We start from the raw sequence: 22529 nt of genomic DNA on the forward strand, positions 1-22529 counted from the left end.
CAACTTATAAAGCAACCGCTCATGTGGGACTGAGTCAAAAGCTTTGCTGAAATCTAAATAAACAATGTCGAAATTATTCCCTAAATCCAGCTCGTGAGTGACCCTTTCGAAATAGCGAACCAGATTTGTTAAACATGATTTTCCCTTTACGAAACCATGCTGAGTATCCTTGAGAATTTCAATTCAATCCAAATGATCCTGAATTCCACCCTTGATCATTGCCTCCATGATTTTCCCTACTACTGAAGTCAGACTGACAGGTCGATAATTTCCAACTTCACTTTTAGAGCCACCCTTATGTATGGGAGATACATTTGCACTTTTCCAATCCAAGGGAATCTCCCCAGAGTCTAATGATGCTCGCATAATTAGCCTCAATGGTTCAATGCACTCGCTTGCTGCCTCTCTTAAGATTATAGGATATATTCCATCAACTCCAGGAGCCTTACTGGTCTGTAGGCTCGAAAGTTTTTTCATTAAATAATCTTGCGAAATTTCAATATCATTAATTACATATTTTTTAACTTCGCTCCCACAATTTCCCTTTGCCACAAAAGGCTTTTCATTTGTAAATATTGATGCAAAATAACTGTTGAGTTCATCTGCAACGGCAGCTGGTGTATTTATTACTATCCCCTTTCCCTTACATAAAGGTCCGATCTGGTTTGTCCTGCTCTTCTTGGCATTTATATATGTGAAGAATTCTTTATCCCCCCTCTTTGCTCTGTTTGCTAGTGATTTCTCATAAACTGCCTTTGCCTGTCGAACCTTTTCTGTGGCTCTATTACACATCACCTTGTAGCTGTTATAGGCTTCAGTACTTTTTATTGTTCTGTAACCTTTCCATGCCACCTTTTTCTGCTCAAGTAATGCGGCAACTTCACTAGTCATCCAACTTGGAACCCTCCTCGTGGAGTATTTTTTTAATGGTATATACGCATTCAAGGCATCTGTGATTAATGTTTTAAAAGCGTACCACAGTTCAATTGTATTCATTCTCTGCGCGATATCTACCCAGTTAATAGAGGCCATGTAGTACCTTAAGGCATCGTAATTTCCTTTTCTGAAATTAAAACCCATTCCTTTGCCTTTTACTTCTGCTACCTCTCTCGTCATCATCCACCGTAGAACTCCGTGATCACTTCCTGCTACTGGTTCCTCTACTGTCAGCCCTGTTATGTCATCTGATTCATGTGTGATGATGAGGTCTAGGATATTCTTTTCTCTAGTATTTTCCCTGACATGTTGATACAAATAACAGTCATCTAGTTGATTTAAAAATTTTGTTCCCCATGTCGAGTTTCCTTCCCATTTACTCCAATCAATTAGAGGCAGATTGAAATCACCCATAATAAGGCATTGACGCTTACTTGCCCATTCCATTTGCATGTAGAGGCTTTTGTCATAATCTTCACAATCACCTGGTCTGTAGATTACTCCTACTCGCATTATACCTTTGTTTCCAACTATCTCACACCATACAGACTCTATACTAGCATGTGAGACGTCTGAATCCGGGAAAGCTATCGTCGCACTCAGGCTGCTTCTGATAAGAAGCATTACCCCACCACCCCTTCTATCTAACCTATCCTTCCTAAATACATTATACAAGCCGTACTGAAACTCATCATCCCCAATTTCCGGGTGGCACCACGTCTCTGTAAGCCCTATTATGTCCGCGTTACTTGTTTTAACCAGCAGTTCGAATTCGCTCATTTTATTGACGACACTTCTAACGTTACTGTATAAACAATTAAGATTTACTGTTCTTGTATATTTAACAACCCTAACACAACCCTTGAAGTTTTTTAGGCTCTCTTCCCTGGCATTAGCTACCCGCCCACGTGAAACGTTTGTGCCCCCAGAACATCTAGATAATACGTCCAGTTGGGGTAACAGATAAGAACTCTTGAGGTATGTGCAAGAGTTACTTTGACCAATATTATCAGATAAACGCGTGTCAGTATTACCCACATCCCCCCCTAACTAGCAGTTTCCCTGAACCTTTAAGGTATCCTCAATAATACTGGCAAAAACGTTTGCACCACCTTTGTTTAAGTGTATCCCGTCTCTACAAAACAAATTCCTTCTACCTACAAGTGTGGGCCATGCTGATAGAAATTTACCCCCTAAAGCCTTGCAGATTCCTTCAAGTCTTGAGTTAATCCACAAGGCTCTTAACATATAATCCCTCCTATCGTGTCTGGGCAGAATTGCAGACACATAGACATTATGGCCTAGCTCGCGACATTTCCTCAGCATGGTCCTGTATTTTTCCAACAAATCGTCAGATCGTGTACGTTTAATATCGTTTGTCCCCACATGAATAATAATATTTTCTTTACCCCCTTTAAAATCTGACAGTCTGTTGGTGACATCATCAATAGTTGCTCCCGGCAGACATACCCTGGTTCTCCTCCACCTATCTTTATTACAAAAAATATTCCCCGTTTCCCTGACAATGGAGTCTCCTAATAATACAATGTCCTTTTTAACCAGAGTAGTTTGCACTTGGTTTTTCTGTTTTGAGGCTCGAATCGGGTGTGCATCACTTGGTAGATTGCTGGAGTTTTGAGTCCCTGACGAGCTCCCAGATGCATTATTTTCGAGGGCAAGCACTCGTTTTTTCAGGGACTCAAATTGTTCCCTCAGTGCACCAAATTGTAATTTAAGATCGGTGCACTCCTTACATCGATCACAAAGAAAAGAATCCCCAGGTGAGGTAGGATTAGTCACCAGGTCGACCTTGGAAAACATTCCACAGGTTCCACAACGGATTAAATCATGACTCACCCGTAAATCGCCATCTGCTATTTCCGTGTGAGTCACGATACCCTGTGACGTGTTTAAGGCAGATCTCGTAACTACCATTATAAAATTAAATAAATATCAATGAAAGTAACTTTAAAAAATTATATCTATAATATTATTAAAATCAAACAGTTACAGGAAAACCTATAACAAAATAATCCAACAATATCTAAATAAATCAAATATTTAAAAGCACTATCCAAAAGTAAACCACTTAACTGAGGAGCCCTGTCTAAGCGCGTCCACTCACCTCGAATTCTTTTAAAATGTTTATCTTTTAAAATGTTTAGTGTCCAAGCTCTGGAACCCACATTCATTGTGGGCTACTGATGACGTTGACCATCTTTGGACCCTTACAGGAAGCTCATCTCTTTTAGGTGATCTCTCCATACTTGAACACAGTATTTGAAATTTACTATCTCTAAGAAGCAAATGTATGATCATGAAACCATCAATAGACCACATGGGGCTTCCTTGCTTTTCTACACTGTTTAGAACTTCATATTCAGCCATATCCTAACTCCAAAATCCTTTTCTTCCTCTACCATTTTTAGTTAAAACCCACAAAGTATGCTAGTAGTAGTAGTAGTAGTGGCATGTGATGCAAGAAAGCAAAAGAAATCCCTCTAAATGTTTGTCCAGTTCCTCCTTAAATTTATTTAACCTATCAACTTCCACAACGACAGATGGAAGTTTGTCAGCAATTAACCACCCGCTGGCTAAAGGCAAATTTCCGCACATCTAATCTACATCTGTCTTTTCTTAATTTGAATTTATGCCCCAGGTTCGTAATTTGAACAAGTGGAAGAATCCCAACAGAATTCAGCATGCTCAGCCCATTCAAGGCCTTATAACCTCAATCAGATCACCTCGCAGGTGCCTAGTCTCCAGCCGCCGCAATTTGCAGAACTTAAGCCTCTCTCTTGGTAAGAGGATCCCTTTGTTCCCCTCACCAATCTTGTTGCCATTCTCTGTACACGCTCAAGCAAATCTATATCCCTCTTAAAATGAGGCCTCCAGACCTGTATGCCTGACCATTGCCTTATACAAAGGGACAATCACTTCCTTTTCCCTGCTAGCAAAATTCCTACATATCATTGACAAAACCCCATGATCTGCCTGGCAGCCTGTCTGCATTGCTCAGAAAACTTCACATCTGACTGCACAAATACTTCCAGGTCTTTTTCATTTTCTACCACCTTAAGTGTAGTACCACACAGTTGGTATGTTTCTCTGGGATTACTTCTACCATATGCAGTACTTTGCATCTGTCAAGGTTAAACTTCAGCTGCCACTTCTCAGCCCATCTGCCCAAATTTTCTAGATCCTGTTGCAGTAGCACACTGCCATTACTGTCATTAACAACCCCGCCAACCCTCAACAATATCATTGATAAATATACAAAACAACAGAGGACCCAACACCGAACCCTATGGGACTCCACTAATAACATTAGTCCACGAAGAACAGCACCCATTAATTACTACCCTCTGTCTTCTCCCACTCAACCATCCTTTTATCCATTGTAGCAACTTACCCTTAATACCATTCTGCTCCGATTTGTACAGTAGTCTTCCATGAGCAACAGTGTCAAAAGTTTTCTTGAAATCCAAATATATGATATCAAAATTATTTTTTGCATCCAGTTCCTTTGTAACTACATCATAATAACCAATCAAATTTGTCAGACAAGACTTTCCCTTAACAAACCCATGCTGTGTCTGAATTATTGCTGCAGTCTTGTCTAGATGATCCTGCAATGCATCTTTAACCAGTGACTCCATAATTTTACCCAGAACAGAAGTTAAACTAACTGGTCTGTAATTACTCGTGTCACCCTTCGATCCCCCTTTGTGAATTGGGGATACATTTGCATATCTCGAGTCCAAAGATGCTCTCATAATTATGGCTAAGGGTTTCCTTAGTTGCTTTGCCGCCTCCTTTAATATAACTGGATAGATCCCATCCACCCCAGGTGCCTTTCTTATGTTTAACTTCAACAATTTCTCCTCCACTTTGCTCTCAGTTATTACAAAATCATTAAGCACCCTGCTACAATTTGATAACCTTCTGGCATTTTTAAAACTTAACTCCTCACGTGTGAATGTATATGCAAAATACTCATTGTTTGTTTGCTATCTGAGCGAGCAAGATCATCAACAGTTGTACTAGGGTTGCTTTTCCCAAGTGTAGGAACTTGCATTTTTCACAACTACCACTTTTCTGATCATTCCTGAGGCCTACCTAAGTTGTCTTGAAGAAGTTCTATTTAATACTGATCATTAACTACTCTACCAATCTTAACATCACACCCTCTATCATTCATCAATGCCATTCAGGAAAATCAAAAACCGCAGTGGTGCCAGCATTGATTCTTAGGAAACCTTGCTTCTTATATTAGCCCAACCTGAAGAATAACCATCAAACACAATGCTCAACCTCCTGACTTGCAGCCATCTTGCAGCTGTTTAAGAATTTTCCCTATGATTCCAACATGTTTTAGCCTGTACAATAACCTCTTATGTGGGATTGAATCAAATGCTTTGATGAAATCCAAGTAAACAATGTCAAAATTATTTCCTGCATCCAGTTCACGAGTGTCTGTCAAAATAGTTAATCAGGTTAGTTAAACATGATTTCCCCTTTAAAAACCACTATATATTTCATTCAGAAATTCATTTCTATCTAAATGATCCTGTACTGCATGCACTCTCGATCACTGCCTCCATGATTTTTCCAACCACCGAAGTCGAACTGACTGGTCGATAGTTACCCACTTCACTTTTAGAACCACTTTTATGTATTTGCAATATATTGGCACTTCTCCAATCCAAGGGAATCTCTCTAGGGGCCCAGTGGCACCCACATAATTAATCTTAAGGGTTCAATGCACTCCCTCAAAATTACTGGGTATATGCCATCAACTTCAGGAGCCTTGCTCACCTTTAGGCTCAACTTTTTCTAATAAATAATCTGAAATTTCTATAGCATTAATTTCATGCTCTCTGGCTTCAATTGTACAGTTTCTCCTCACCTTGAAGACTTCTTTCTTCTGTAAGTATATGATCAATTCATCTGCATCAACTACAACTTCTAACCCCCCCCCCCCCGCTCCCACACACACACACCCATTATGCAAACATTCAATCTGATTTGCTCTTCTCTTCTTTGTATTCACATATGTGAAAAGCCTCTTCCCCGTTCTCTGCTCTCTTAGCTGGTGATTTCTAATAATATGCTTTTGATAGCTTAACCTTTTCTGTTACAAATCAATTTGTAGCTATTGTAAGCTTCAGCACTTTTCTATACCTAATATATATATACAGGTAGCTCTCGTTCTGCACTGGTCCAATTTGTGCCGATCACTGACCACAACAGCATTTTTATTTATTTATTTATTTTTGCCCTTTTTTTTTTTTTTTTGCAATTTTTTTATAAATTGAAAGTTTAAAATAGTCAGACAATTTATTGGCAACATACTGTGCTATGTATCACGCACTGTTCATGTGATATAGGACAATCTGAGCCAATCAGCAATTACCACATCCGTATCAGAGACGAGAAAGATTCCCGCCCTCAAAGTAGCCACTCGTGGATGCTGGTGGTAAAGAACAATGAGGTGAAGCATTCAGTTGGTTGTTGTTTACACTATTTACAAGTGTTGAAATTTATTACGCTAACATTTTTTTATAATTGTGCTATTAATAAATTAAATAATAGTGATAGTCGTGTGCAGTTTTTGCCATTGTGTTATTAAGTTTTTAATTTAATAGAATAAAGAGACGGCATGTCTGGTAAAAGTAGTTCATTGAATCCTAGTGCAATATTTGGAGGATGGAATCTGGTGAAAGCCGCCGTAATGTGTGTTGGGCTATGAATATGCCTCCATCGACTATTACTACAACTATGAAGAATGCTAATAAAATAAAACAATCAATGCAAAGTGGTAGGTAAAATTTTTGGTGCCCGGAACCTAATCCTGTGATTTCCGATTGCCTCCATTACATAAAGGGTTCCATTTGCGCCAGTCCCCACAGGAACCTAACCCCGATATAAACTGAGGGCTGACTGTGTGTGTGTGCGTGCGTGCGTGCGCGCGCGCGCGCATTCAAGAGCTACCATAATTAATGTATTTCTGCTTTATGAGTCATCTCCCAAGGTGATAAAGTCCACTTTGATAGATGTAGAACCTTAAGCACTCAATCTTTATTGAAATTAAAAAACCAGTCCTTTGGTTTTTTAACGACTGCTACCTCTCTCCTCATCACCTAACTTAGAACCAATAATACTTAGTATTGGATATGAGTTGAAGATTGAAAAGACAGAAGATACTCGACATTAGACTTGAATTTCTGTAGATGCCTAAGAAGTTTTGGAGACACCATTCCAGATATGGGAACAATATTCCGTGGTGGGGGAGATGAGAGACTTGTACACAGTGAGTAGCTGTTTAGAAGGAAAGTAACACCAAGAGCAAAGGAGAAAACCCAGTTGTTTAGATAGTGATGTGCTTATTGCCAAGAGAGATTATAAGTAAAGGTAATCTCTAATAGAGATGGTCAGCAAATCAAAGATTATTTTTGTAGTATACAAAGTAATATGTAATAAAAAAATCTTATTTTTGGATTTTGCTAAGCAAGGATGTGGAAATTCCCAAACAACCACTTAAAAATTTGAAGTATCGAAATGATATGTAACTTTTCCCAATAAAAATGTTTAGAGCTATTTCTTCTTCATTATGTGATTTTAACTGTCTAGAAGATGTGCAAAAAAATAATGGCAAATGTGTAGTGCCTTTACCTCTACCTCACTAATTGATTGGGGGGGGGGCAAAAAATAATTTAAAAGGGGAAAATTTTTACACTTTATTAATTCTGACAATAACATATAATATAATCAAAAAACATAATTAGAAACATCAGTCTTTATCAAAAACACAGTCAAATCTCAGAGCAGAAAGTAGATGAATTATGGAAAGTTACCATGGAAGTCTGTATTTTTTGACACAGATGGCACCATAAATAGCTAAGCTTTTCCCATTAAAAAATAATTTTAATGATGGAGATCAAAAGTGAAACCATACTGGAAGAATACTGAAATTCATGTTCGTAATTCTAATACATATTTAAATTGACACTTTACTGGTTTTTGATATATAAAATAAACTGAGCATGCCAACTAGAGGATTAATAAAATTATGCCAAACTATATCACTAAATGCCATATTTTCTATTTATAAATCCCTTTAAAATATCTCATTTAATATTTTAAGGTAAAAATTGCACAGTAACTCACCTATCTTGGCCAGTAATGTTAGCCCGCTCAATTCTCTTTGTTCCCAAATCAGCCCAGAAGAGCAGATCATCTTGTATATCAACAGCTAATGCTCCAGGTTGATCAAGTGCACTATTAAATAATATTGTTCTTCTCAATCCATCCATTAATGCTCGTTCAATTCTTGGAGGATGAACCATGTTTGTCCAGAACAATAAACTAAATATATCAAAGTTGGAGTTAAACATATAGAGGAAATAAAAACAATAGCAATAGTATAAAATGTGCAATATACTGTTTGTTTACAGGAGGCATTTCTTTATTACTGGTAATAAAAGGAATGATGCCTAAGTTTTACTACAATAATTACAATGGCCAACAATTTTTTTTTTTTTTTTTTTTTTAAACCTCTGGTACAGGGGTTAGCGTGGGAAACCTGTGGCCTTTTGTCTATTTCTTCCAAATGCAAAATCTGCCTTTTATTTCACCAAACTCAAAATATTTTTAAGGTAAATTTTATCTATTCTCTTTTTTATATATCATTATTCTCCTTATATAATTTAGTTTACAATTATGCCATACATTACTGAAAGAAACATAATGCATAGTGCCTCCATAGCCAGGTGGGAAGGAGCAACAGTGCATAGCACCCGCTTCTTGATTAGACCAGGGTTGGAGCCCGTCACCACCAAATACGGAGGATGCGGAAAGGTCAAGGGAATGACCACCGCATATTCCCGGAGCAATATGGCCTTAGTTGCTAATGCTCCTAAAAAAATATATATATATATATATATATATATAATGCATAAAAAATATTGGATAGATCGATAGAGGACAAAACAAAGTGAAGAGGTAGAATTATTTATATTGATAACTGTGTAGTTAGCGAGAAATCTGTCACTGGCACCTCAGTAATTGGCAAACTGGCAACCAACCAGTGATTAGCATCACAGGCCAGAGAGCTTCTTAAGAAATAACTATAACATGTTAAAGAAAATGTATGCATTGCCTTTTCTAGTTAAGAAAAATAATAAATTATATATTAAAGAAATACAAAATAAAGTATTTATTCTAATTCACTAATCTTTACAGAATATTACTGTTTCCCATATAGATGATATGGCATCACTTCCACTTGAAACTGAACTCATTTGACAATGTTGCCTTACTTATCAGCGATGACTCACCTCGCTGACTGCTATCGGTATCAGATGACATTCCAGTCATTCTCCCTAGTGGCATCGGTTTCCATTGCTTGTTTCCTTTAAAATTTAATCTTCAGTCAATCTGTGTATTTCATTTTTAATTTTTACTGGTAACCTGACTATGTCAAGAAATAAGAAATTAGCATTAAAGAAAAGAGAGTATTCAATGAAGAATGGGGATTGCAGTATTATGTTGTTGCAGTGAAAGATAAAATGATGTGTTTGCTCTGTGATGCCATATTGGCAACAGTGAAGAAATATAATGCATATCAGCATTATGTGACTCATAAGGATAACAAGTATGCTAAATTAGAAGGAGAACCTCAAAAGTATGCACTTAATGAAAATGAAAGATGGAAAGCAGCAGCAACAGGTATTCAAAACTATGTCAGGACAATGGACTGACTTTACTGAAGCAACATATAAAGGAGCATATACTTGGAAGAAGAGTAAGCCATTTAGGGATGTGGAAATCATAAAAGAATACATTGTTGAAGTTGTGGGATGTTTAGATTCAACTAAGGTTAATAAGTACAAACAGCTATCTCTTTCAAGGAGGACCATAACTGATTGGCAACATGAATTAATCTGTAATATAACAGAACAGCTTCATGTAATATGCCAAAGCATATTACATATTACATTTATTATTCAATTGCCTTGGGTGAATCCACTGGCATTACTGGCTCAGCGCAGGCGTTATTTATTTTTTTTCCATGTTATAACTGTGTATTTTCATTGTCACGAGGAGTTACTAGCTTTGGGTACCCTTACTGCCAGGACATATGGAATTGACATCTTCGCCATCAAAGAAAAAAAATGCGTGAATCGAAACTGAATTTATGTAATTTAGTAAGTGTATGCACAGATGCTGCACCTTCCATGAGAGGAAAACATGAAGGATTTGTTGCGTTACTACAGAAAGAATTGCCAGATCCAGATACACTGATTTCCTTTCAATTCTTCATCGGCAGAATCTGTGTGCCAAATCTACTGCTTTAAGTGACATTAAATAAAGTTATAGGTATTGTAAACTACATTCTAGCAAACACATCATGACTGCCAATTTTGCAACATGCTTCAGCTTGATGAAACTTTCACATGGATCTGCCATATCGTTCTAAAGTGCACTGGTTGTCCAAAGGACAAATACTTGTCAAACTTTTATCTTTGTGAAAACACATCACAAGCTTTTTTGATGTACTGAATCAACAGTGTGAATTGTCAAAAGTGGAATTCTGCAGAGATATTGCATTTGTGTGATATAATGTCAAAGCAAAATGATCTGAATATTTTTTTTCAAGATAAAACCAAAATCTATATATAATGTCTGGCTTAAAATATACATTTTGGAAAATGCTGACCCTTTTCAAAATCTTGCTTACCCAACTTTCGGGTGAACACTTTCCCGAATCGGCAAAAGTAATTAATGAACAGGACAAATCATTAAGGAAATGAGACATGAAAGAATACACAGCTGTTCTTGACTCCCTGACTGAAGAATACAATGAAAGGTTTGCTGATTTTGAAAAACATGATCTCACATTGAAACTTGCTTTTCAACCACACCTGATTGATGTCTCAAAAGCACCTAATAACTTACAGATGGAATTAATTGATCTCCCAGTAGATAATATTCTGAATAGTCTCTATTTCACATGAAGAAGGATCCTCTTCAAATATGGAAAAATGCTCTTAAATACCCACATCTGCGTCAACATGCTCGTCGAATGCTATCTTGTTTTGGCACAATCTACTGTTGTGAATCAACATTTTCATATAGGGCACAAATTAAAAAAAGCTTGAGATCTCAGATGACGGACATTCGCTTGGAGGACCCATTAAAACTATGCTCAACGATGATTTGAACCAAATATCAGACTACTGTCTGGCATTAACAGTTGCAAAAAAAGTTATTAAATGGTTTGCTGCCTAAGTTTGTCATTTTTAGTTTTGTTACCATCTTTTCTAAATAAATAAATGTCTTTGCTAATTTTTCGCTAATTACAAGCTGTAATTAAAATTGTAAATATGCATACAAAAATAGTTTTTGTTGTATATATTAAATTCTCAGCATGCGGTCTAATAGTATCTTGGTTAAATAAAATATGGCCTTCCAATGTAAAAAGGTTCCCCCATCCCTGCTCTGGTACAAAAGTTGCAGATTCTAAAAGATACTAATTCACTCATTCCAAAATAATATCTCTATCGTGTCACCACTGATAGATATATATTGAAATTTTAGTAAATGAATGATCAATAATGCATGTCATCTTAAAAATAAGTCATTCATTTTAAAATACTTTAATCAAACGATGTACTACACTGAAGGGACAGAATTCATGGGATACCTGGTTCCTGGGCAATGCGATGCTGTCACCCCTCTTGCTAGTGGATGAACCCACCGCTTGGCAGGTATATATATACACTGCATTCATGTAGATGGTAATTCAATGTCAGTATGGATAAACATAGTGAGTTAACCGACTTTGATGAAAGAGGGATGATAGTGGGTGCCCGACGCATGGGTCACTCTATCGTGGAGGTGGTACAGAAATTGCACTATCCCCATTCGACAGTACCCAAGAGTGTATCGGGAATATGCCATTTCCAGATAACATCTCATCATGGATAGTGCTGTGGGTGGAAAAAAAAGTTGGTGGATGAATGTGGGCGTCGACGTCTGTCTCACATTGTTTCAGCCAACTGGAGAGCCATAGTGGTACAAATCACTGCCAACTTCAACGAGGGAGGTGCCAGAAACTTTCAACCAAGACCATTGGGCAATCGTTAGCCGCAATAGGTTATGGAAGCTGCCGACCCACTAGAGTCCCACTGCTAACGCCACGACACAGGACTCTACTGGATGAAAGAACATCAGCACTAGACCTTGGATGATTGGTCTCCTGGTCCAACGAGTCCTGTTTCCAGTTATTTCGAGTGGACAGAAGGGTGCGTATCTGGCGGAAACCACACAAAACTATGCACCAATCATATCAACAAGGAACTGTTCAGGCAAGTGGATGGTCAGTAATGGTCTGGGGCATGTTCAGCTGGCACATGTTGAGACCCCTGGTACGTCTAGATGCAGCTCTGAATGGTCCAGGTTATGTGTCCATCATTGCAGACCATCAGCATCCCTCCATGGTCATTGTGCACCCACAGGGCAATGGACTCTCCCAGCAGGACAATGCACCTCCCCACAGAGCTGTGGTGACTAGAACACGGTTTGAAGAGCATTCCGCAGATTTTATCACCATGGAATGGCCTCCCCATTCACCGGACATGAATCCTGTGGAGCATCTTTAGGATGCTGTGGAAAGGTTCGTTCACACTTTGGATCCTCCACCCAGGAATGCATCAGAATTATGGACAGCCGTGCAGCAAGCACGGATGGAAATACCTATAGAATGCTTTTGTGAACTAGTGGACTCAAAGACTCCCCGTGTGACTGCCCTTATCTGGGCGAAAAAGTGGGCCTACTCGTTACTAGGCATGCCATGATTTCTGTCCACTCAGCGTACATACATTCTATATACATACTACATAAACATTCTTTAGAAATGTTTGCCACACAATTTTTCTTATAATCTATTTTGCTTTACCTCTTGAAAATCCAGTAATCTCCCATCATAGCAGTAATAACTTTGGTACTGCTTTTCCCTTGCTCATCACTTACGACTCCCAAATTTTGAGGAAAGAAACATGAGATGAGAATGAAGAAAATAAATTTTCAAAGACATTCAACAGCCCTTATCTTCATAATATTGAAGTAAAGTTGACACCAGAGATTCATAATTAATTTCTTTCCTTCTTCCGAGAAATCCATGCAACTGCTTTAAATGATAACCAATCTGCTAGTTCAGCATCCTGCAGCTTTGTTTTGCTTTGTTTCATATACATCATCTTGGAGGAGTTTCTTTATTTGAGGTCCAGTGAAAATTCCTTCTTTCAGTTTGCATCTGTTAAATTGGGAAACGCTTCCCTTAGGTAGCAAAATACACTTCCTTCCTTATCCAGAGCCTTAACAAAAATCTTCATTAATCTTCATTAACCAAGCCTTTAAATACAAAGGTGGAATAAAAACCTTTTTTGGTTCAACCAGTGGAACATATTTTATATTACGTCTTCCTGGTAAAAATTTCTCCTCTTTTCCCACTGCTGTACGATATAATGTTTTTCTGTTGCATAACTGAAACCTCCCCATAGACTAGTGAATAATCCAATTATATTAGGATTTCCACAGACATTCCAAACAGTAATAGTACTTTATTATGCTCAGGATCTTGGACATAATTTCAAGTTTCAAGCCAACAGCATGAAGTAGAGGAACTGATGGGAATGCATTTCCATTGTGCTGCAAAACTGCTTTAAAACTGAATTTTGAGGCATCAATAAATATACATTATTCATTACAATTGTGTTCATTCAGAAGACCACTATCTTTACAGAAAGACATACTGCCTTTCATTATAAAATACAGTTGAACTTTCCTATAATGAATTCGATAAATCCAGCGAAAAAATTTGTTATAGAGAAATTTCGTCATACAGAGAATATCTTTTTTATTACAAATTGTTATCTAATTAGAAAATGAATGTACATTTATTTTTGATGTATTTTATTTCAAAAACACTTATTTAAATTATGTTTACACAATTTTTGCCGGTAAGTATCACAAATTAAAAAAATCTAATTTTCGTTTGCACAGTATAATTAAAAAATGTCTGATTCTCAAAGAAAACCTCACATTTGTTCAGAGCATAAAAACATTATCAGGAACATTTTCACAAAACTGTACCCATACGAACCGTTTTAAAAGCGTTAATAATTTCTTCGCAAGTTGGCTTTTCTATGGGTTGTTCTGATGCATCTTCAGCGTGATCGTTAATTTCTTCGTGATCATGGTCGCATCTAACACTGTTCAGAAGTATTTCATCTTCATTTGGATGTTCTGCTGTGATCTACATAAACATAACTACAGTGTTATTTCATTTTCAATGTTTCCGGACGATTCTAATAATGTCCAAAAGTTTTTCAGTTGTGAAAGGGGCAGTTCATCTTGTTCGTCCAGTTGTTGTTCGACTTCTGTATTCAATGCAAATCCCACTTTCGAAAAACAATTTTGAATAGTGTATTCAGTGACATCGTTTGTCCAAACTTTTGCCAGTTCAGAGATCTAAGGTTAACTGTAACCTCCAAGTTTCTATTTACTGATAACGCATTGACAATCTTCATTATTATTCTCTTTCGATAATGAAATTTAAAATTTTTAATAATGCCTTTGTCCATTGGCTGGAGTTTTGACGTCACGTTTGGTGGTAAAAACAACAACTTCACACTTTTAAATTTGGCAGGATGTGCTGGACAGTTGTCAGTTACCAACACGATTTTCCTTTTTTCTTTTGTTATACGCTTGTCTAGTTTTAATATCCAGTCTTCAAAGATATCACTTGTCATCCATTCTTTTTTATTAAAAGGTGTAGTTTTTGTGCCTCTAAAACATCTTGGGTTTTTTGATTTTCTGATGACTAAAAGTCTTAATTTTTCACTTCCTATCATATTTGCTCCAACTAGCACAGTGATTCTTTCTTTGCTTTGTTTTCCGCCAAAACATTTATCATCCTTAAAAGCAAATGTTCTATTCGGTAAACATTTAAAGAATAAACCCATTTTGTCAGCATTAAAAACATCCTTAGGTTCATATTCTTCCAAAATCTTCTTTAAGGTATTGTTCCTCCAACTGTTGCACTCTTCTTCGCTTACATTAACACTTTCTCCACAAATAACCTTTTCCACAATTCTGTGGCGCTTCTTAAATTTATCTAGCCACCCAGTGCTTGCATTAAATTCTGTATGTCCCGGGGACTGTGCAAATTTCAGAGCTTGTTGCTTAATAATTGGACCCGATATTGGTTATATTCTTTTCGTGTATCATTTGCACCCATTTTAGAACAGATCTTTGATATACACAACTTAATTCGCTTCTTGTCTGCTCCTCCTTCAAAATTGCATTTAAATTGATTCTCAATTTTTTTAAATCGTAGATAAGCTGCTTGCAGGTATGCCATATTTCTCCGCAATATCTTTTTTCTTAAACCCTGGTCAATATCATGAATCTTTGCTTTATCATTAATACTTAAACACTTTCTCTTCGACACTGTTTCTGCAAATGTAAAAATTACTGGACTGCCGCTCTTGCCGATACATACACTGCAAACTTCGCTGCACTGGCCATATAGTGAATTGTTAGTACTGCCTACTCAATGACGTTCACTTGCCAATTTAACAGTATCACATGACCTTTCGTAACAATCACTTGGAAGAAATATATGACTTTCATTCATATATACACAAAAGAAAATTTATGGTTAATGTATGCTGTATGCTACTTTTCAGGAAAAAAAAATACAAGAGCATATAGCCTATGTGATTGATGACAAATTGTTCTAAAAAAACGAAATTTAAAAAAAAAAAAAAAAAAAATTCATGAAAACCATCTATTGGGAGTCCAGTTAGATGAGAATGGACATATCATATAATGATTGACAGGAAGGTCATATAGTATGGTTCAGGTGAGAAGTGAATGGCACTCAGTAGGCGTTACTAAAAACCGATTATGGTAGCATTCTATGTATTGCAGCCGCAGCACACTAAAGGCTTACCGCAGCAAATTTCGTTTTCCCCTGAGCCAACATCAATTTACAAATCTAACCTATTTATTGTAAAGTTTATGACCAATTTTAAGAAAACTCATTTGGTTTTATAACTGAAACAAAGACCCTCCTACGGGCGTCAATGGCCACAAGTATTCACTAAAAGGATGATTAATTCCAGATCCTAATGTGCAATTTCGGAGGGAAGGAGGCCGTACATTTGAGCGGCTGTTTAGCAGTAAATGCTTGAAAATCTTCAAAAATGCTTTTACTAATTTTTTTAAATTAAGTGTGGTGCATGATAATATTCTGATTGCTAGTCCACTTGCATTTAAATAGGTGGTCCAGCAAAGTCTACAACACAAGAATCCTCACTATATTCATCACTGCTTTCTTTAACCTATGATTTGGGGGGGGGGGGTCTTCATTATGTAGAACAGGCCTTATTGCAAATGTTAGTATATTTGATGGTGTGTTTTCTTTTTCTGGACATCCCAATATTTTTTCACTGGGGATGTCAAGAAAAAGAAAACAGAAAAAGTAATCCACCCCAACATTAGTGCCATCTAAAATTTAATGTATAAAAATAGTAATTGTTAATGTGATTGCACAGTCCTTGTTACACCACAGGAGCAGTGCAAGGCATAGTTTTAATTTTTTTCAGTTAGCTTCATCTTGAATTTGTGGTATAGGTAATACAACACATATGTGGATCACCAACCTTGCAACCAAAGTACAAAGAATATAAGAATATGAACATTTAGTGATACTTCAGATTTCTTCCTCTCGGTGGGAAGAAATCTGTGGCATAATTTTACGCCTCAATGAGGTGTAAAATTATGCCACATGGATACTGGTTCATTATGACAAAATTGCTTGCCACATCAGTTTTATTGTAAACTGTCCACAGAAGTTGCCAGAGTGATTCAGATACTTGTTTTGCTTCTGCTTAAAAGTTTTAACAATATAATGCTAAGGAAAACATAGAAGGAACAAACAATATGCAAATCTAACCCCAGGGTCCTGAGCTGGATGTCATCATTCTTCTCTTTCTTAGTGATTCCCTTTTCTCTCTCTCTCTCTCTCTCTCTCTCTCTCTCTCTCTCTCTCTCTCTCTAGGTAACTCAGTTTTTTTTTTTGGCTGGTGGGGCAAAAGTCTCAGGCTTCCTTGCATCATTATGGCTAATAATATACACAGATGAACTGTACACGTACTCACACTATGTCTTTCCATTACTGAAAGAGAGAAACGGGAGACAGAGAGAAAGGTTGAACATTAATCCAACCCAACATTACTGGCATCTATGAGTACATGTGCAAACACTATTATCTGCAGGTAATTCAACAGATCAGTGTCACATTTACTTCCCTAAACTGTAGTAAGCATTATGGATAAACTCAAACTGTATATATAGAAATTGTGAAATGATGTGAAATTTTAAGAATTATTTTCAAAATTTATACATAAAAACTGATATACACTCATGAGTCAAAACATGAGACTACAGGAACACCTGTGGTCTCATGGAGTCTGTGTATCCTGGACTGTTTGGACAGAAAGCAATGGAGTGAGGTACTGGCATGGACTGGCAAATGAAATGCTTGGACACGATCCTTGAGCTGTTTCTGCACAATGCAGACCTGGTCACATGGTATGTTGTTTTGTTGAAAGTGTCCCGTGTCATTTGGATACATAGTCACCATATAGAGCAAAATTGTCTGAAACAATGCTGAGGTAGGATGTGACAGTGAGGGTTCAATGGGCATAAGGGTACCAAGTAATGTCCATGAGAACACCCCCCAAAACAATGATACCACTGCCACCAGCCTGTTTACCTCTAACCAAGCATTCTGGTTGTGGCTGTTCACCTGTTTGCAGTTGAATACAGGCCTGTCCAGCGGCATGACGGAGATGGAACCTTGATTCATCAGACCAGATGACCCTTGTGCAGTTATCCAATGTCCAGAAACAATGCTCCTGTGCCAACTGCAGATGGAGGTGTCGATGATGGCCAATCAACATGGGCACACGAACTAGTTACAGTTGCTACACCATAGGCCAATCTGCAAGTATGTCCACTGGATGGTATGCTCAGAAATGTTTCTTTGGCAACTGTGGCTGTAGTCTAAAATTAACTGAGGGATCACAAGCTGTCTGTTGTCCTAGATAGCACGTGCCAACTGCCATTCACCTGAACTGTCAACCAGTGGTGGTCTATTGGTCGCAACAGATTGGGTGGGTGTAGCTTGAACAGCAAACAATGGCTGTGGTTGGAGAGATACTGCTCAACCTTGGCAAAGTGACTTCTTAGTGCCCCAAATCATTCTCCATTCAAATTCCATCAGGTCCTTCCCTTTTCCTATTTCATGGACTTTGCAGTGATGAAATGATAGGCACTACTCGTGGCATCACTAAATACAGCAAGCCCACGTTATAACCCTGTTCGCTTTACGCTGATTCGCTATAACGCTGTTCTTATATTATAACCCGTATCTGACTATAACGCTGTCACAGATCACTATAACGCTCTTTTACAGATTGCATTTTTGGCATATTTAATGAAATCGTTTCATTTGATGGAGTCGATAGCTTGAAAATGAATAGCAAAACGGAATTAAAATGTTTCCCACGCCGACTTGAGAAATTTTCCCACGCTCAGTGAAATTTTCTTGCACGCTAATTTAATTGCAGTACAGTGACCTGTTACGTAGTTCTGAAATCAACATTTTAAAAAATGATCAAGTATATTGCTTGTAATATTTGCCTTATATGCATTTATCCGAAGTCTAGTAATCACTGTACAGTATTACACATCGTGCGTAACGGACAGTTTACTTGAACATTGTATCATAATTAATGCAACCAACGTAGTTACATTTTCGGAGAGTTAATAATGGCCAATAAGAATGAAAAAGCAACAACGTCCTTGGCGCAATACGAAGACTATAAATGTAAGAAAAATACTACTGAATTTGAAAATTAAATTAGACGTTTTGAAGCGAATCGATTCCGGTCAAAGACAAGCGGATGTGTGCCATAATTTAGGACTTGCAAGTTTAACTGTAAGAATAATTATAAAAAAAATAAAGAATTAATTTTAGCAGCGGGAAAGATAGCTGTTCCACTGCAAGCAACTAGGCTAGGCCGGCTATTAGGATTGAAATGGAAAGACTAACTAATTTTATTGAAGACAATATCCAATGCAGAATTCAGTTAAGTTAAATATCATAAATAATAACAAGTAATATAAAAAAAAATTTTTTTAAGTCAATTCCTACTTAGGTCAACAAAGAAAAATTTTATTTTAGTTACTTTTTATTAAATAATTACAATTAATATAAATATGTATATACATATGACAGAATCACAATATTAAGTGGCAAAATAGAAAGCGAATTTCCTTGCAATTTTCCATTTTCCTTTCTATATACGTGTTGGACTATTATTTTTATTCACATGTTTCATTTTCCATTTTGTTCCCTCCTTGACTCAGACTAGAACCCAGAATGAAAAAAGAATCTGAAAAAGAAAATTTTTTCCAGCAATCTACACGCTTCGCCACTGACGGTATTTATTCCTAAATTTATATCCTGCTAAATATCTTATATAAGAGAAATTTTTTTCTCCCATATAAAACTAAAATTAATTAATTAAATTTAATTAATGAATTAATATTTGAAAAAACTATATTAACATCAAGTGTCATCCACTACAAGTTTAAAAAAATGTATTGGAACTTGAGTGGATGAATAATAAAAATTTATCAAAAAATTATTGATTTTCGCAAGAATTGAACTCGCATTCTTCACCTTCACGTGAAAAATACTGAAATCCTTGCATTTTACCGATTGAGCTACTGCCTGTTGATTTCAATTTTATTCCTAAATTTATATAAGAGAAATTTTTTTTCTCCCACATAAAACTAAAATTAATTAATTAAATTTAATTAATGAATTAATATTTGAAAAAACTGTATTAACATCAAGTGTCATCCACTACAAGTTTAAAAAAATTTATTTGAACTTGAGTGGATGAATAAAAGTATTTTATTAACGATTGAAAATTTGAACAAGATATATAAATATATATAGGGAGAGTGTGAACTAATAGTAGGAATTGAAAAAAGCGAGAGAGATTAGCCTATATGATGATCTGAAGAAAACTCACCTAAAAAAAAAAAAAAAATTGGAACCATTTAAAACTAGTAAGGGCTGGTTGAATAGATTTAAAATCCAGGGAGAAGCCGCAAGTGCAGATCAAGGAGCCGAAACTTTCAAAAAAGAACTTGTTAAAATTATTGGAGAGGGGTATTGTGTGTTATACTTCTCAACAAGTTTATAACAGAGATGAAGCAGGACTTTTGTGGAAACAAATGGCTAAAAGAAAAAAAAAATTGAAAGAAGAAAAAAACATGCCAGGTTTCAAAGCGGCGAAGGACGGTTGACTTTATTGTTGGGTGGTAACGCTGGGGGGGGGGGATTTAAAATTAATATCTCTTTTAGTTTATTTGGAAGAGGGCCAAAGTTCAACCCAAAATTGACACATTTTTCATGATTAAATTAAATCAATTAAATTCATTATTTTAATTGGAATTTTAAGTTTAATTTTGATACGTAAGTAGTTACCACATAATTATATACATATGTAATGCAGAATATTTTATATGTACAAATATTTGAATATTAAATATTTTGACCGACATTTGTGCATCTTTTCACTACCGTTTATTATTGATTAGGAAATATCCTATGGCACCGACCTCAACTCACAAATACATGTTACCTTATGGGAATGCGGCACTCGCTTAACGCGGATTCACTTAGCGCTATGTTTTTCCGGAACGAATTATCAGCGTTAAACGGGGGTCACCTGTATGTTGCATCAGTTGGTGACATCACCCCTAGATGCAGTGGGATGTATTCAATCATGGAGAGAGGGACGGTCATAATGTTTGGGCTTGCGAGTGTATTAGTGGAGGTAAAAATCATTTTGGCCAGTATTATTATGAATATGGGATAAGCATTAAATGCTACAAAACTATTAACTGAGATGTGAAACACAGAAAATATGAGAAAGAAAAGTGAAACACAGAAAATATGAGAGGGAAATTTTTAAAACCTGATGTCTTGTTTCAGTGATTATTAAAACTATTCAATTAATTAATATAATCAAAAGTATCCACACAAATATAAGTTTCAAAAAGAGTTTTTAATTTAAAAACCTAATATACAGTTGGGCCACCTTTGGTATACATGATAGCTCAACCCTCCTGGGAATACTTTCTACCAACTTCCTGTAGTTTACTGGCTGAAATTTAGCATTCTCTCTGCAAAGCAGCCGACAAAGCTGGTTTGGGCAAAGTCTGTTTTGGCTGCAGCCTAATCTGGATCACAAATTTTGTCCCAGAGGTGATCAATGGGGGACTAGATTCAGGTTCTGAGCTAGCAAGTCCAACTTTTCAATGCCTTTTACATTACTTTTTGTCCACAAACCAGCATGACTGTTGCTATATTGCATGGAGTACTATTTTGCTGATACTGACAAGGCTCATTTCCACAGTATTGTGTAAGTAGTACAGACAGAACCTACACAGTTCTGTATCTACATGCCTAGTTCAAGTTCATGCAGGTTGTGGCATTCAGAAGTATAACCAAGAATTTTGATAACTATGGCCAAATATCAGAAATGTGCCCTTCTTATCCATAAAGTGGTACTTCTGTATGTATATATATATATATATATATAAAAATAAATAAAATAAAAAAAGGCTTTTATACATAAATGATATACATAATAACAAATGCTACATTTTTAAAATAAATTAGAAATTCAGTTATTTTAAGTCTTTAACTCTATTCTGCACCCAATGAATCAGTGCCTGTGGCCAAGGCCATAATTACCATAATACTAACAATTTCACCTTGGTGCCTCTGATGAAATTGTGGTTCTGGGCATTGCCACAAATGGACCAGTCCAATCTAGCTGAAACATACCCATACCATTAAAACTGCTTCCACCAAACTTCAAACTCAAAATTATACATGCTGAGAAATGTTCTCTGACTCACACACATTCAACATAGTGAAATCAGTTGGTCTAGTCTATAGCATCTCTACCACTATTCTAGACTCCACGAATGTCAGGAACAACACCATTCCAAACACCATTTCATACTGGTGACCAGGATAATGTGTTTATGCAGAGCTATCCTACCATCAGCAGAGTTGATTACCCAGAATTTCTCTTTACGAATTATGTAGCTTATGTAGCTTATCATCAATTTTGCATATTTTAATTTGAAGTTCTTCATTATTTAATTGCTAATTGCTAGATGTTTTACAATTAACTGTAAATAAATTGATAACTCAATTAGGTTAAAGTTTCTCACAAAGTTTATTTATTTTTTTATATTACCTTCTGTGCCAACATATCATTTATAGAGTCCAATTCTGTTGGTAAACACTTTGCATACTTCATGAAATTAATTTTCAGAAATCATTTGCTAAGAAGTTAAGATGTTTCTGCATATATGATGGCTGCAGACAGAACAAATATGAGGTTTTAAGAAAGTTGTTTTAG

At 36.4% G+C, this 22529-nt stretch overlaps 1 protein-coding gene across 1 annotated transcript in view; it reads right to left on the reverse strand.

Moving 5' to 3' along the window:
• The window catches only part of arr (low-density lipoprotein receptor-related protein 6), a 324124-nt gene that overhangs the window by 12346 nt on the left and 289249 nt on the right, over positions 1 to 22529 (reverse strand). The window contains exon 17 of the mRNA XM_090386404.1: positions 8107 to 8304. Within this exon, the coding sequence (XP_090242530.1) occupies positions 8107 to 8304 (198 nt within the window). The remainder of the gene's footprint in view (positions 1 to 8106; positions 8305 to 22529) is intronic.

The sequence above is a fragment of the Mastigoproctus giganteus genome, chromosome 12, assembly GCF_048544385.1.
Source record: "Mastigoproctus giganteus isolate SK-2022 chromosome 12, ASM4854438v1, whole genome shotgun sequence".
Lineage (NCBI taxonomy): Eukaryota > Metazoa > Arthropoda > Arachnida > Uropygi > Thelyphonidae > Mastigoproctus > Mastigoproctus giganteus.